Source organism: Theropithecus gelada, chromosome 10, assembly GCF_003255815.1.
Source record: "Theropithecus gelada isolate Dixy chromosome 10, Tgel_1.0, whole genome shotgun sequence".
Classification (NCBI taxonomy): Eukaryota; Metazoa; Chordata; class Mammalia; order Primates; family Cercopithecidae; genus Theropithecus; species Theropithecus gelada.
Window position 1 is genome coordinate 53,637,356 of NC_037678.1, and position 16,753 is coordinate 53,654,108.

Consider the following 16,753-nt stretch of genomic DNA (forward strand, 5'->3'; position numbering starts at 1 on the left):
TGCTGGGTGCAAGGGTGCTCACTGTGAGTTGGTGCACCTGAACTCACCCCCACCTTTCACAGCCCCAGAGAGGGTGACTTTCAGATACATGAGGCACAGTGAGGCTTGACGTCAAGAAAAACGGAACTGACCAAATTAGATCAACAATGAATAAAAGAAGCCAGGAGTCATCCTAACTGAGAAAAGGCAATTCAAAGAGACACATACCTCATGCCAGGAATTCCCAAGGTAGTTGCCATCGGTGTGAGCCACTGTGATAAGTGTCTTAATGGTGTCGATGTTTTTCTGCTTCATTTCTGTGATGCTGGAGCTGGCTGTGAGCAGGGAGAAGCGAGCAAGAGCCTGAACATAGGCATCTCGTTCCAGCTGTAACAGAAGCCAAAGAGAGAACACTGTGACTCCAACCGTAGTGTGGCCATTCTCACATCTGCAGGGCTGGCACACTGGGCTTCTCTGATACCTTTTGTATGCACATTGACTGGCTTTCTGCACATTAGCACAACAGTTATTCCATGCTAATGCCCTCTTGCTTTTGGAACATCTTGCAGAGGCTATCTATGCACTGCCACATGTTTGAGAAGCAGCTCTCTCCTTTCTAATTGACTTCAGTCAAACTTACCTGGCCCATGTTCCACTATGTCTGTTGAATGCTAAGACTGTCATATACATTGACATCTGCAACAATTCTGCCAGGCAGGTCTGTTTTCTCAAGTTTACAAATGAGGAAGTGAATTGGTGTCTTGGAGAGACATTAGCTGAGCCAGTGTCACACGGTTGGAGAAGGGGCAGAGCAGGGGTTTGAAAACTAGATGGTCTAACTTCAAAGCTTGTGGTCTTGGTATAAAAGAAAATGTCTAACTTAAAAATGAATGGGAACAGAAGATTGAGTTTGTAAGAATAAATGAGGTGCAACTTCTGACTTACAAAGTGATGCATGGGATTGCCAACCTCCTAATTTCATAACAGTTTCAGAATTACATTTATTTGCTTGAACTTTTCAAGTTTCAAAAGGTTTACAGACATATTCATATTCTTCAGGGAGGAGTTGGAAATATGGGAAATTATAATAAAAACTGATGTTAAAAAGAAAATACTATTGGCCGGGTACGGTGGCTCAGGCCTGTAATTTCAGCACTTTGGGAGGCCGAGGCGGGCGGATCACGAGGTCGGGAGTTCGAGACCAGCCTGGCCAACATGGTGAAACTCTGTTTCTACTAAAAAATACAAAGTTAGCCAGACGTGGTGGTGTGAGCCTGTGGTCCCAGCTACTCGGGAGGCTGAGGCAGGAGAATGGCATGAACCCAGGAGGCAGAGCTTGCAGTGAGCCGAGATCTCTCCACTGCACTCCAGCCTGGGCGACACAGCGAGACTCCATCTCAAAAAAAAAAAACAACAACAACAACAACAAGAAAATAGTATTTTTAAGCACCAAAGCAGGCAACTTAGGCAGATGAACAGGAAGTCTGTTTTGTCTAAGCCAGTCAAGTAGCTTGGACACTACCTATCCTTATTTTTTTTGGAGATGGAGTTTCGTTCTTGTTGCCCAGGCTGGAGTGCAATGGTGCAATCTCGGCTCACCGCAACCTCTACCTCCTGGGTTCAAGCCAGTCTCTTGCCTCAGCCTCCCGAGTAGCTGGGATTACAGGCACGTACCACCACGCCCGGCTAATTTTGTATTTTTAGTAGAGACGGGGTTTCTCCATGTTGGTCAGGCTGGTCTCGAACTCCCGACCTGAGGTGATCTGCCTGCCTCTGTCTCCCAAAGTGCTGGGATTATAGGTGTGAGCCACCATGCCCAGCCTACCCATTCTTAAAGACAGTTTTAATCCGTATCTCCATTTTTGCCCCTAATGAGCTGTCATCACAAAGCTATGGATTTCTTGTCAGTAGGCATGAGTAAGTAGTTTGCTAAGACTCTTGATTAACTGAAAATTTCTGATCATTTCTAAGTTTTGCCAAATCTAAAAGAACACAACCCACCAGTATCTCTGGAGCGTTGCTGACTTAACACCTACCTGCATTCCAAAGATGCAGGCAATTCGGATTGCACATCGGATACCTTCCAAACACAAGGAGGCCACTTCAGTGTCGTCACAGTTCTGGAGTCCGATGCTGTAGGCTGCCAATAGTGGCGTCCACACCAGCTATCAAGGAAGGAAGGTTTCAGTAACATCCAGAGTTTCAGCGTGGAAAGAGTACTTCTAGCTGGCCAGCTTCAGAATCAGGCTTAGCCACATGCTTGCTAAGTTCTCAGGATACTCACTTTGAACATTGGGCGGACGTGGTCCAGGTGAGTGGCACTCGTAAATGGGGCTTTTGCATGGCTCACAGCCTCCATCAGAGCTTTGGCTGTTTTAGCCATTTGCTCCATCTCTAAGTTGTACAGGAGCCGCCGCTGCTTTTCACTAGCTACATCTATAAAGTAAGAGCACGATAGGTGTGGCCAGCCATCACTGAGGGCTGGCTACATGCCATGCACTGTTTCAAAAGATACACAATGATTAACTCCTAAATCCTCCCAACCATCTTGTGAATCCGTTACAAATATTATTACCATTTAACAGATGGGAAAAATGAGCAGGTAAGTCACTTGCCCAGGGTCATACAATTACTAAGTAGAGGAGCTGGGACTTGATCTAAGGCAGTGTGGCTCTAGAGCCTGCACTCTAAACCACTACCCTTTGCTGCTTCTCAAACGGTGAAACTGACAGCTCCCCAGGGGCCATAACTAATAGAATTCTAATCAAGATGGGCACAATCACCACTGAATTAAAGTGAAGTTTTAAGGAACACTTTTTGGGAGTAATTTAGTTCTCAGATTACTAATTTCAAATTCCTTCTTGCTCCTCATCAGAAATCTAGCAAGACAGTGACATTATAAAAGACCTAACATAATCACAATAATTAGTTCAATCACATTTCCTATTCAGATATCTAGATATGCACATTAAATTTATCACCAGAGTATCTAATCATGCACTCTGATACACTAACAAATTAGAACTAAAAGAAATAATTTGCCATTAGACCTTACTCTGCTTAGTAGATTTGGTTGCAATCGTGAGCTCTTTTGTTTCTTTCATTGCAATTTTCTTGCCTTCTATCTCTTCATAGATGCTTGAGAGATACTCTTCTGGCAGATCTTTACTATCATTGATACCCCGATTCATTTTAATATACTGCTCTTTTGTCATTTTATTTTTTACCTGTAATTTAAAAAAAAATTAAAAACCATTTTAAAAACATTCAATTGCCCAAGTAAAGCCACTTATTTAGCTACTACAACATGTAAATCATTGAACTACTTTACCTGAGGACTGTGCAAGTCTGTAGTTAGCATAATAATTGAATATGCTAGGACATAAGCAGTGTCAGCACTAGCAAACAGAGTTTGCCTGGAGAAAAAAATTCGAGATATCAATATTCATAGTGATGAGGTTTAGAAGATACAATGCTAACAGAGACACACTTCATGAGAAAAGCAGCCGATTACTCCCCTTGATTCCAAATGAGGCAAGAGTTTTTACGCTTTCATCATCACTGAACAAGACTTAGCAACCCAGAGTGTAGAAAAAGCTCATTAACAATCTGTATCAAATTTTAGGCTTCTTTGGCAGGGCATGGTGGCTCAGGCCTGTCATCCCAGCACTTTGGGAGGCAGAAGTGGGTGGATCACCTGAGGTCAGGAGTTTGAGCCCAGCCTGGCCAACATGGTGAAACCCCGTCTCTACTAAAAATACGAAACTTAGCTGGGAGTGGTGGCAGCTGCCCATAATCCCAGCTATTCAGGAGGCTGAGGCAGGAGAATCGCCTGAACCTGGGAGGTGAAGGTTACAGTGAGCCGAGACTGCGCTACTGCACTCCAACCTGGGTGACAGAGTGAGACGGTCTCAAAATAAATAAATAAATAAATAAATAAATAAATAAATAAATAAATAAAATTTAGCCTTCTTTGAATAAAGCAATTTCAAATAATTTTTTTAAAAAGACTCTAAGAAGCATCTGGGGCCAAGACTAGGGCGAGGCAAGTGAGCAGGTCAGGAGATCTTACACTTGGTGCCGACCCTGAGAGGGCAACTCACCACATTTCACACACTAAGTGCCTTGAGTGCCTCCCCGCACCCTGTCCTGTTCCTGAGAACATCTATTTTGTGCCATGCACTGTGCTAGACATGAGATATAAAGATGACTAAAACTGCTGTTTAGCTGTTAGTTATAATCTATATTATCCATTATAACATTGAACAGTAGAAATACCATGGAAAATATTTATGTTGTTCTAAAAAATATGCTGGTGAAGTCTGACTTTTTTTGCCTTAGTCAAGAAGAGAAGGACAGCAACATGTGGATGCACAGCCTCATACAATATGAGGCTGAAGCTAGAAACTGTTCTGTCCAAACTGTCCATAACAGAAACAGTAGAAATTTTGAAGAACACAACAAAGGTATTTTAATATGAGATGAAACTGGGTCACATATTGACCAACTAAGCAAAACAGACCAAGGCTTCCAGGTCCACATAAGAGATACGTTTAAAGTAAACAGCATCTAATTATGCCTTCACAGAGAGTTCTAATGTCCATTTGGTTAAAATGATCATATGTTGCCTTTGCCAATCCTGCCACCTCCTGGGGACAGCCTGCCATATACTTGGAAGACTGGGAGCAATTAATACGAACACAAAGTTGACTGGAGAGGCAAAACAGTTATTAAAATGTTTCAACCAGGTGTGGTAGCTCACATTTGTAAATCTCCCACTTTGGGAGTTCGAGGCAGGGGGATCCCTTGAGGCTAGGAGTTCAAGACCAGACTGGGCAACATGGTGAAACTCTCTCTCTGCAGAAATATGATACAAAAAATTAGCCAGGCACAGTGGCATGCACCTGTAGTCCCAGCAGTTCAGGAGGCTGAGGTGGGAGGACTGATCGAGCCCAGGAGATCCAGGCTGCAGTGATCTGTGATCACGCCACTGTACTCCAACCAGGGCAAGAGAGCAAGACCCTCTGTCTCAAAAAAAATAGTTTCTACTGAACAATTTCCACATCATGGTCACAGTATATTCAGACATATTTCTTTCTTTCTTTCTTTTTTTTTTTTTCTTTTGAGACAGAGTCTCGCTTTGTTGCCCAGCCTGGAATGCAGTGGCATGATCTCAGATCACTGCAAGCTCCACCTCCCAGGTTCACACCATTCTCCTGCCTCAGCCTCCCGAGTAGCTGGGACTACAGGCACCCACTACCACGCCCAGCTAATTTTTTTGTATTTTTAGTAGAGACGGGGTTTCACTGTGTTAGTCAAGATGGTCTCCATCTCCTGATCTTGTGATCCACCTGTCTTGGCCTCCCAAAGTGCTGGGATTACAGGTGTGAGCCACCGCGCCCGGCCGACATATTTCTAATTTAATGTTCGGTGGAGAGAACATGAGTTTTTTAATTTGAGACAGAATCTACCTCTGTCATCCAGGCTGGTGTGCAGTGGTGCAATCTTGGCTCACTGTAGCCTCTGCCTCCCAGGTTCAAGCAATTGTCCTGCCTCAGCCTCCGAGTAGCTGGGATTACCCAGCTAATTTTTTTTTGTATTTTTGGAAGAGATGGGGTTTCACCATATTGGCCAGGCTGGTCTCAAACTTCTGACCTCAAGTGATCTGCCCATTCTAGCCTCCCAAAGTGCTGGGATTGTAGGCGAGAGCCACTGTGTCCGGCCCAAACATGAGCTTCTGAGTTACAGAAATCCATATTCAATCCTGGCTCTGCTCCTTACTAGCTGATTAATTTTGGACAGGTTGCTTAATCTCTCAGATTCTCAATTTCCTCATCTGTAAAACAGGGATACTATTCCTGGGCTTGCCATTCATTAAATTAAATGCATGTAAAACCCATGGCATAGCCCATACACAGGGGGTATTTAATAATGGTTCGTTCCTCTTCCTATTTCCACTTCTTACAAAATCACGAACCGCCCATCAAAAAAGGTCCCCAGATAAAATCATGCACTTTGATGGTTTTTATTACTTATGTAGCTATTTCTGTAACCTTGTCATCAGTATGTAATTAAAGAAAAACCAATATCCTTGAGATCTACCCCATATATTAAATCAGGGGAACTGTTTTTGATTAGGGAAGAGGTGCCCAATTGTCTCCTCTCAACTTATGAAACTACTCTTTTACAGTTGCTAACAGCATGGGCTTTAACTGCGTGATCTTAGGCAAGTTAACCTCTCTGGTCCTCAATATCTCTGTCCATAGAATAGGGACATAAACAGATTGCTGTGAGGTCTTACGTGAAATAATCCCTTAGCACAGTGCCTGGCTAACAGTAAACAAACGCTTCAGTTGCTTGGCACAGATATACAAAGATTAAACCCCAACCAAATTAAAATTAGTGTTCTGAGGCAGGCAAACAGATGATCTGGGAGGGACTCAAAATCAGTGCTCACCCTTGGTTGCATTCTATGTATCTTGCAGCAAACTTCTCCATTAATCGGTCAATCTTTTGGGCTTCCCCAGGTAGGCGGAAACCTTCTAGGAATGTCCGCAGGGCTGAGACAAATTCTTTTTCACAGAAGTCAAGTTGGTCCACATAGGCATACATCACCTCCTTGTTGAACCTTGTGCTATCTCCCAGAAAATCGCCTACTTGGGTCTAAAACATACACACTCACTTATATCTAGAAATTGTCAAATACAAACCCACAGCAAAACCCAGCAGCCAAAGGGTGGAGTCAGAATAGCCTGGCCCTAACTGCCCAGAATAGGCTGGACTGCTAAAAAAGATAGGGAACTCCCTGACCTGTCCACCCACCCACCCATTCCAGAAGCAGCCTGTCCTGCATGGATGAAGGAAGAGGAGGAGGCACAACAGACTTAAAATGGAGAGAATGATGGGGCACACTCAGGAGGTTAGTTGCAGACAGGCAGCCAGAAGAACTGTTTCTGGCAGTCAAGGAACACTTCCAGCTCTGATACTTTTCCAGCAAATATGCAGCCACCTGCTGGGAGGCTAGTTTATTCCCATCAAAGAGCTTTCTGCAACACTAGCCACAGGGATACGCAGGACTGCTGTAACCAGGGGGTGGACAACAGACAATGTACTCAGGGCCAGCCAATCTCGAGGTTAAAACTGGTGAGGGCTCACAATCACCTGACAGAACTCACATGCAAGTGCTACACCCCCAGCCTTACGGAATCCAGGCGCTCCTCCTGGTGCAGGAATTGGGCTATATCTTCAATTGACGTTCCCAGCATGCCCTGCTCCTGGAGAAACTGGATCCCCCTCTTAGGTTTCTTGTTGAACCTGTTTCAAGCAGAGATGGGACACAAGTTGCTTATTTCAAAATCTGAAGGATAGCAAAAGCTGGTATTTGAGATAAATTATAATAGAATACTATGAACGTGCCATTACATATAAGCTAGCAAGGTCATGTCTGTACTGGCAGCTTTTCCAAATTCCGTCTTCAATTTCTGACCCAGCTACACCTGGTCAGAGTCTGCTGGTTGTCACCTCATATCCACTATCTCCTTCTCAACACTAACAGAACCCTACATGTGTAGTTGGGCACACCGCCATGTAGAATAAAAACAACATTTCCCTGCCTCCCTTAAATAAAGGATGGCCATGTGATAAACTTTCAGCCAGCGAGGTGGGAGCAGAAGTGGTGTGGGTGCTTCTAGGAAGGACCCTTAAACAAAGTCAACTCAGGTGGGAAGTCTGCTCTTTCCTCTTTTTGTTCTTTCCCTCCTCTTCTCCAGAATGTTTGTGGGATGGCTGGTACTCCAGCAGTCATCTTATACCATGAGACCACCCTCTCTGGCTAAGTATGGTGCAGCAGACATATAAAAGGAGCCTGGATCTATGATGTCCTTAAGAGCCACCGTAGCAGCCTTAGACTGCCTGCTTTTGGATTTCCTTGAGAGAGAAATACAAAGTTAAGCATGTTATTTTGTATTTATTTTTTTTCTTTCTCTACTTTTTTTGCTTTTGTTTTTGTTTTTTTAATTTAAGAGATAGGGTCTCACTGTGTTGACCAGGCTGGTCTGGAACTCCAAGTGATCCTCCCACCTTGGCCTCCCAAAGTGCTGGGATAACGGGCATGAGCCACCATGCCCATTCTATTTTTTATTTCCTGTTAAAGGAAGGCAAAGCTAACCAATGTATAGACTCAACTTATTATTTACCAGGCCTGAGCTGCAGGGTGATATTCATGGGTAAGCACAAACTGGCAAGCATCATGAAAGACATGAATGGGGCAAGTAAGGAAATTAACTTGGGACCTGTTTAGATAGTGCAGTTGCTACAGGCCTCTGAGGAAGAGATGTTTTGCCAAGTCTGAGAGATGAAAAGAGGCAAGAGAATTTTAAGCAGAAGGCACCATGGTGAAAAGAGCTGGAGGTGTTCAATGGACTGAAAATACATTGTGTGACTCAAGGGAATTGGCAGATGAGATCAGCAAGGGAGGCCAGAGGCTGGGTCAGGCCACGATACAGAACAGGAAACCTGGAATGACTTAGGCAGGAGAGTGATAAGACTTGATTTATGTTTTAAAAAGATTAGCTGCTGTGGGCAGAACACACTGGAGGGAGGTGGGGTGGTGACAGCAGAAATGAGAAGATGAAACATGTCAGTTAATAAGTGAGTACTCTAACTTCAACTCTTAAGTTGAATTTACTAAGTTAACTAATCATTCACAAGTTGGAATATATGATTGTGTATGTGTTGATGTGTGTAAAAGACTGGAAAGAAACACATAAAGATTTACCAATGATTGTGATGATGACGCTGTGGTTATATGGGAGAATGTCCTTTATTTTTCAAAGAGATTTGGTTAAGGTCTCATGATGGCTACCAATCACTTTGAAATGGTTCAGAAAAATATACACATAAATAAAACAAGTAAGATTCCGTTCCAAGATGGCCAAATAGGAACAGCTCCGGTCTGCAGCTCCCAGCATGATCAATGCAGAAGATGGTGATTTCTGCATTTCCAACTCAGGTACCTGGTTCATCTCACTGGGACTGGTTGGACAGTGGGTGCAGCCCACAGAGGGCGAGCTGAAGCAGGGTGGGGCATCGCCTCACTCAGGAAGCGCCAGGGGTCGGGGGATTTCCCGCTCCTAGCCAAAGGAAGCCGTGACAGACCATACCTGGAAAATCGGGACATTCCCGCCCAAATACTGCGCTTTTCCAATGGTCTTAGCAAACGGCACACCAGGAGATTATATCCCCTGCCTGGCTCGGCAGGTCCCACGCCCACAGAGCCTTGCTCACTGCTAGCTCAGCAGTCTGAGATCAACCTGTGAGGCAGCAGCCTGGCAGGGTGACGGTCGTCCATCATTGCTGAGGCCTGAGTACGTAAACAAAGCAGCCAGCAAAGCTCGAACTGGGCAGAGCCCACCACAGCTCTGCAGGGCTGCTGCCTCTGTAGACTCTACCTCTGTGGGCAGGGCACAGCGAACAAAAGGCAGCAGAAACTTCTACAGACTTAAACATCCCTGTCTGACAGCTCTGAAGAGAGCAGTGGTTCTCCAAGTATGGTGTTTGAGCTCTGAGAACAGACAGACTGCCTCCTCAAGTGTGTCCCTGACCCCCATGTAGCCTAACTGGGAGACACCTCCCAGTAGAGGCTGACTGACACCTCATACAGGTGGGTGCCCCTCTGGGACGCAGCTTCCAGAGGAAGGATCAGGCAGCAATATTTGCTGTTCTGCAGCCTCTGCTGGTGATACTCAGGCAAACAGGGTCTGGAGTGGACCTCCAGCAAACTCCAACAGACCTGCAGCTAAGGGACCTGACTGTTAGAAGGAAAACTTAACAAACAGAAAGGAATAGCATCAACATCAACAAAAAGGACATTCACACCAAAACCCCATCTGTAGGTCACCAGTATCAAAGACCAAAAGTAGATAAAATCCCAAAGATGGGGAGAAATCAGAGCAGAAAAGCTGAAAATTCTAAAAACCAGAACACCTCTTTTCCTCCAAAAGATTGCAATTGCTCTCCAGCAATGTTTCAGAACAAAACTGGATGGAAAATGACTTTGACGAGCTGACAGAAGTAGGCTTCAGAAAGTCGGTAATAACAAACTTCTCCGAGCTAAAGGAGGATGTTCAAACCCATCGCAAGGAAGCTAAGAACCCTGAAAAAAGATTAGACAAATGGCTAACTAGAATAAACAGTATAGAGAAGATCTTAAATGACCTGATGGAGCTGAAAAGCATGGCATGAGAACTACGTGATGCATGCACAAGCTTCAATAGCTGATTTGATCAAGTGGAAGAAAGAGTATCAGTGACTGAAGATCAAATTAATGAAATAAGGAGAGAAGAGAAGTTTAGAGAAAAAAAAGTAAAAAGAAACAAACAAAGCCTCCAAGAAATATGGGACTATGTGAAAAGACCACATCTACATTTGATTGGTGTACCTGAAAGTGACAGGGAGAATGGAATCAAGTTGGAAAACACTCTTCAGGATATTATCCGGAGAACTTCCCCAACCTAGCAAGGCAGGTCAACTTTCAAATTCAGGAAATACAGAGAACACCACAACGATACTCCTAGAGAAGAGCAACTCCAAGACACACAATTGTCAGATTCATCAAGGTTGAAATGAAGGAAAAAATGTTAAGGGCAGCCAGAGAGAAAGGTTGGGTTACCCACAAAGAGGAGCCCATCGGACTAATAGCAGATCTCTTGGCAGAAACTCTACAAGCCAGAAGAGAGTGGGGGTCAATATTCAACATTCTTAAAGAAAAGAACTTTCAACCCAGAATTTCATATCCAGCCAAACTAAGCTTCATAAGTGAAGGAGAAATAAAATCCTTCGGACAAGTAAATGCTGAAAGATTTTGTCACCACCAGGCCTGCCTTACAAGAGCTCCTGAAGGAAGCACTAAACATGGAAAGGAACAACTGGTACCAGTCACTGCAAAAGCATGCCAAAGTATAAAGACCATCGATACTAGGAAGAAACTGCATCAACTAACAGGCAAAATAACCAGCTAACATCATAATGACAGGATCAAATTCACGCACAACAATATTAACCTTAAATGTAAGTGGGCTAAATGCCCCAATTAAAAGACACAGACTGGCAAATTGGATAGAGTCAAGACTCATCAGTGTACTATCTTCAGGAGACCCATCTCACGTGCAGAGACACACAGAGGCTCAAAATATAGGGATGGAGGAAGATCCATCAAGCAAATGGAAAGCAAAAAAAAGCAGGGGTTGCAATCCTAGTCTCTGATAAAACAGACCTTAAACCAACAAAGATCAAAAGAGACAAAGAAGGCCATTACATAATGGTAAAGGGATCAATTTAACAAGAAGAGCTAACTATCCTAAATATATATGCACCCAATACAGGAGTACCTAGATTCATAAAGCAAGTCCTTAGAGACTACAAAGAGATTTAGACTCCCACACAATAATAATGAGAGACTTTAACACCCCTCTGTCAATATTAGACATACCAACAAGACAGAAAGTTAACAAGGATATCCAGGAATTGAACTCAGCTCTGCACCAAGCGGACCTAACAGACACCTACAGAACTCTCCACCCCAAATCAACAGAATATACCTTTTTCTCAGCACCACATCGCACTTATTCCAAAACTGACCACATAGTTGTAAGTAAAGCACTCCTCGGCAAATGTAAAATAATAGAAATCACAACAAACTGTCTCTCAGACCACAATGCAATCAAATTAGAACTCAGGAGTAAGAAACTCACTCAAAACCACACAACTACATGGCAACTGGACAACCTGCTCCTGAATGACTACTGGGTAAATAACGAAATGAAGGCAGAAATAAAGATGTTATTTGAAACCAATGACAACGAAGACACAACGTACCAGAGTCTCTGGACACATTTAAAGTAGTGTGTAGAGGGAAATTTATAGCACTAAATGCCCACAAGAGAAAGTAGAAAAGATCTAAAACTGACACCCTAACTCACAGTTAAAAGAACTAGAGAAGCAAAAGCAAACAAATTCAAAAGCTAGCAGAAGGCAAGAAATAACTAAGATCAGAGCAGAACTAAAGGAGATAGAGACACAAAAACCCTTCAAAAAAATCAGTGAATCCAGGAGCTGTTTTTTTAAAAAAGATCAACAAAATTGATAGACTGCTAGCAAGACTAATAAAGAAGAAGAGAGAAGAATCAAATAGATGCAATATTTTATTTTCTGATTCCACAGAAATACAAACTACCATGACAGAATACTATAAACACCTCTATGCAAATAAACTAGAAAATCTAGAAGAAATGGATAAATTCCTGGACACATACACCCTTCCAAGACTAAACCAGGAAGAAGCTGAATCTCTGAAGAGACCAATAACAGGCTCTGAAATTGAGGCAATAATTAATAGCCTACCAACCAAAAAAAGTGCAAGACCAGATGGATTCACAGCCGAATTCTACCAGAGGTACAAAGAGAAGCTGGTACCATTCCTTCTGAAACTATTCCAATCAACAGAAAAAGACGGAATCCTCCCTAACTCATTTTATGAGGCCAACATCATCCTGATACCACAGCCTGGCAGACAAAACAAAAAAAGAGAATTTTAGACGAATATCCCTGATGAACATCAATGCGAAAATCCTCAATGAAATACTGGCAAATCGAATCCAGCAGCACATCAAAAAGCTTATCCACCATGATCAAGTTGGCTTCATCCCTGGGATGCAAGGCTAGCTCAACATATGCAAATCAATAAATGTAATCCATCACATAAACAGAACCAACGACAAAAACCACGATTATCTCGATAGATGCAGAAAATTTTGCCTTTGACAAAATTCAACAGCCCTTCGTGCTAAAAACTCTCAATAAACTAGGTACCAATGGGACGTATCTCAAAATAATAAGAGCTATTTATGACAAACCCACAGCCAGTTATCATACTGAATGGGCAAAAACTGGAAGCATTCCCTTTGAAAACTAGCACAAGACAGGGATGCACTCTCTCACCACTCCTATGCAACATAGTGTTGGAAGTTCTGGCAAGGGCAATCAGGTAAGAGAAAGAAATAAAAGGTATTCAATTAGGAAAAGAGGAAGTCAAATTGTCCCAGTTTGCAGATAACATGATTGTATGTTTAGAAAACCCCATCGTCTCAGCCCAAAATCTCCTTAAGCTGATAAGCAACTTCAGCAAAGTCTTAGGATATAAAATCAATGTGCAAAAATCAAAAGCATTCCTTTACACCAACAAGAGATAAATGGAGAGCCAAATTGTGAGTGAACTCCCATTCACAATTGCTAGAAAGAGAATAAAATACCTAGGAATCCAACTTACAAGGGATGTGAAGGACCTCTTCAAGGAGAACTACAAACCACTGCTCAACGAAATAAAAGAGGACACAAACAAATGGAAGAACATTCCATGCTCATGGATAGGAAGAATCAATATCATGAAAATGGCCATACCGCCCAAGGTAATAGATTAAATGCCATCCCCATCAAGCTACCAATGACTTTCTTTACAGAATTGGAAAAAACTACTTTAAAGTTCACATGGAACCGAAAAAGAGCCCACATTGCCAAGATAATCCTAAGCAAAAAGAACAAAGCTAGAGGCATCACACTATCTGACTTCAAACTATACTACAAGGCTACAGTAACCAAAACAGTGTGGTATTGGTACCAAAGCAAAGAGATAGACCAATGGAACAGAACAGAGGCCTCAGAAGTAACACCAACATCTACAGCCATCTGATCTTTGACAAACCTGAGAAAAACAAGAAATGGGGAAAGGATTCCCTATTTAATAAATGGTGCTGGAAAAACTGGCTAGCCATATGTAGAAAGCTGAAACTGGATCCCTTCCTTACACCTTATACAAAAATTAATTCAAGATGGATTCAAGACTTAAATGTTACACCTAAAACCATAAAAACCCTAGAAGAAAACCTAGGCAATACCATTCAGGACATAGGCATGGGCAAGGACTTCATGACTAAAACACCAAAAGCAACAGCAACAAAAACCAAAACAGACAAATTGGATCTAATTAAACTAAAGAGCTTCTGCACAGCAAAAGAAACTACCATCAGAGTGAACAGGCAACCTACAGAATGGGGGAAATTCTTGCAATCTACCCATCTGACAAAGGGCTAATATCCAGAATCTACAAAGAACTTAAACAAATTTACAAAAAAAAAAACAAGCAACCCCATCAAAAAGTGGGCAAAGGATATGAACAGACACTTCTCAAAAGAAGACATTTATGCAGCCAACAGACACATGAAAAAATGCTCATCATCACTGGTCATCAGAGAAATGCAAATCCAAATCACAATGAGATACCATCTCAAACCAGTTAGAATGGCGATCATTAAGAAGTCAGGAAACAACAGATGCTGGAGAGGATGTGGAGAAATAGGAACACTTTTACACTGTTGGCGGGAGGGTAAACTAGTCCAACCACTGTGGAAGACAGTGTGGCGACTCCTCAAGGATCTAGAAATAGAAATACCATTTGACCCAGCAATCCCATTATTGGGTATATACCCAAAGGATTATAAATCATGCTACTATAAAGACACACACACACATATGTTTATTGCGGCACTATTCACAGTAGCAAAAACTTGGAACCAACCCAAATGTCCATCAATGACATACTGGATTAAGAAAATGTGGCACATATACACCATGGAATACTATGCATCTATAAGCAAGGATGAGTTCATGTCCTTTGCAGGGACATGGATGAAGCTGGAAACCATCATTCTGAGCAAACTATCACAAGGACAGAAAACCAAACACTGCATGTTTTCACTGATAGGTGGGTACTGAACAATGAGAACACTTGGACACAGGGCGGGGAATATCACACATAGGGGGCCTGTCGCGGGGTGGGGCACAGGGGGAGGGACAGCATTAGAAATACCTAATGTAAATGATGAGTTAATGGGTTCAGCAAACCAACATGGCACATGTATACCTATGTAACAAACCTGCAAGTTGTGCATATATACCCTAGAACTTAAAATATAAGAAAATAAAATAAAATAACACATCTAAAAAAAAAATAAAACAAATAAGACACATGGTAATTTTTTGCTAAGTTGAAATTTTTCATAATATACAGTTGAAAAAAAATGCACCAATGGTGATTTCCTCAGACAGTAATTTTTTTGACACAGAGTCTCTGTTGCCCAGGCTAGAGTGCAGTGGCGCGATCTCAGCTCACTGCAAGCTTCACCTCCTGGGTTCATGCCATTCTCCTGCCTCAGCCTCCTGAGTACCTGGGACTATAGGCACCCACCATCATGCCCAGCTAATTTTTTTTATTTTTAGTAGAGACGGGGTTTCACCATGTTAGCCAGGATGGTCTCGATCTTTTGACCCCGTGATCCGCCCACCTTGGCCTCCCAAAGTGCTGGGATTACAGGCATGAGCCACTGCGCTGGGCCATCTCAGGCAGTAATTTTATGAGTGATTTTTACATTATTACTTTATACTTTTCTGTATTTTCTAAATTGGTTTTATTATTTTCATTAGAAAGGGGGAAAAAAAGGCTGCATCAACCACACAAAGGTATTAAAATTTTCTCTGTCTCTGTGCACAGACACACACACATACGCTCATTCACTGATTGCCTGGCTCAATCAGGCTCAGCCACAAGTGCCAGCATCAGCCTTTTTGTAAACAGGTATTTCCTTTTCAGGAATCAGTCCCAGGTTCCCAGAGAAAATATGGCTTTGCTAGAATCCCTGCTAGTTAACAGCAGCCACACTCACAGCTCGATGCCGTGTTCGATGATTTCTTTTTGTTGCTTGATGACCTCAAATTGCTCGGGGTCATCCTGAACAGTTGTCTGGGTCCCTGAGGACACTGTGGACTCCATGGATGTCACACTACACCGTCTCGCCATGTCAAGGCCTTTCCCATCCCCCATTTCCTGATCCATGAGCCTCTCCTGACCTGCAGAGAAGTAAAAGTAAAGGAAGCCAAATAAGCAGGTGGGGGACAGACGTAGCCGAGCTAGGTCTGGCTGCATGGCTCCCTTTCCGAGACCTGTAATAGCAACAACTCTATACCATAAAGATTATAAGCATGAAACCTTAGTATCAGATACTTTACTTAAAAACTTGTTTCCTCATGGAACTTGATGAGCTAATTCTTTTTTTTTTTTTTGAGACGGAGTCTCGCACGGTCGTCCTGGCTGGAGTGCAGTGGCGCAATCTCGGCTCACTGCAACCTCCGCCTTGCAGGTTCAAGTGATTCTCCCGCGTCAGCCTCCAGAGTAGCTGGGATTACAGGCGCCCACCACCATACCCGGCTAATTTTTTGTATTTTTAATAGAGACAGGGTTTCACTATGTTAGTCAGGCTGGTCTTCAATGCCTCATCTCGTGATCCACCACCCTCGGCCTCCCAAAGTGCTGGGGTTATAGGCATGAGCCACCACACCAGGCCTTGATGAGCTAATTCTAAAATTCACATGAAAGCGTAAAAAAGGCAAAATAACGAGCAAGACAACTTAAAGAACAATGAATAGGAGGACTTGCCCTACAAGATACCAAAAACAAGTGTGGTGTTGGTGTTAAAACAGACAAACAGAACAGAATAGAAAATCTAGAAAGAAGGCCAGGCACAATGGCTCACATCTGTAATCCCAGTGCTTTGGGAGGCTAAGGTGGGAGGACTGCTTGAGCCCAGGAGTTTAAGGCTGCAGTGAGCTACAACGGCACCACTGTACTCCAGCCTGGGTAATGGAAAGAGACCCTGTCTCTTTAAAA

The 16,753-nt window shown here is 42.9% G+C and overlaps 1 protein-coding gene across 1 annotated transcript in view; it reads right to left on the reverse strand.

Moving 5' to 3' along the window:
* ARFGEF2 (ADP ribosylation factor guanine nucleotide exchange factor 2) overlaps positions 1-16,753 on the reverse strand; it is a 114,393-nt gene that overhangs the window by 45,959 nt on the left and 51,681 nt on the right. The window contains exons 14-21 of the mRNA XM_025399489.1: positions 15,753-15,936; positions 7,182-7,293; positions 6,437-6,642; positions 3,311-3,395; positions 3,035-3,206; positions 2,264-2,415; positions 2,016-2,144; positions 208-366 (exon numbers count right to left, since the gene is read on the reverse strand). Of these exons, the coding sequence (XP_025255274.1) occupies positions 208-366; positions 2,016-2,144; positions 2,264-2,415; positions 3,035-3,206; positions 3,311-3,395; positions 6,437-6,642; positions 7,182-7,293; positions 15,753-15,936 (1,199 nt within the window). The remainder of the gene's footprint in view (positions 1-207; positions 367-2,015; positions 2,145-2,263; positions 2,416-3,034; positions 3,207-3,310; positions 3,396-6,436; positions 6,643-7,181; positions 7,294-15,752; positions 15,937-16,753) is intronic.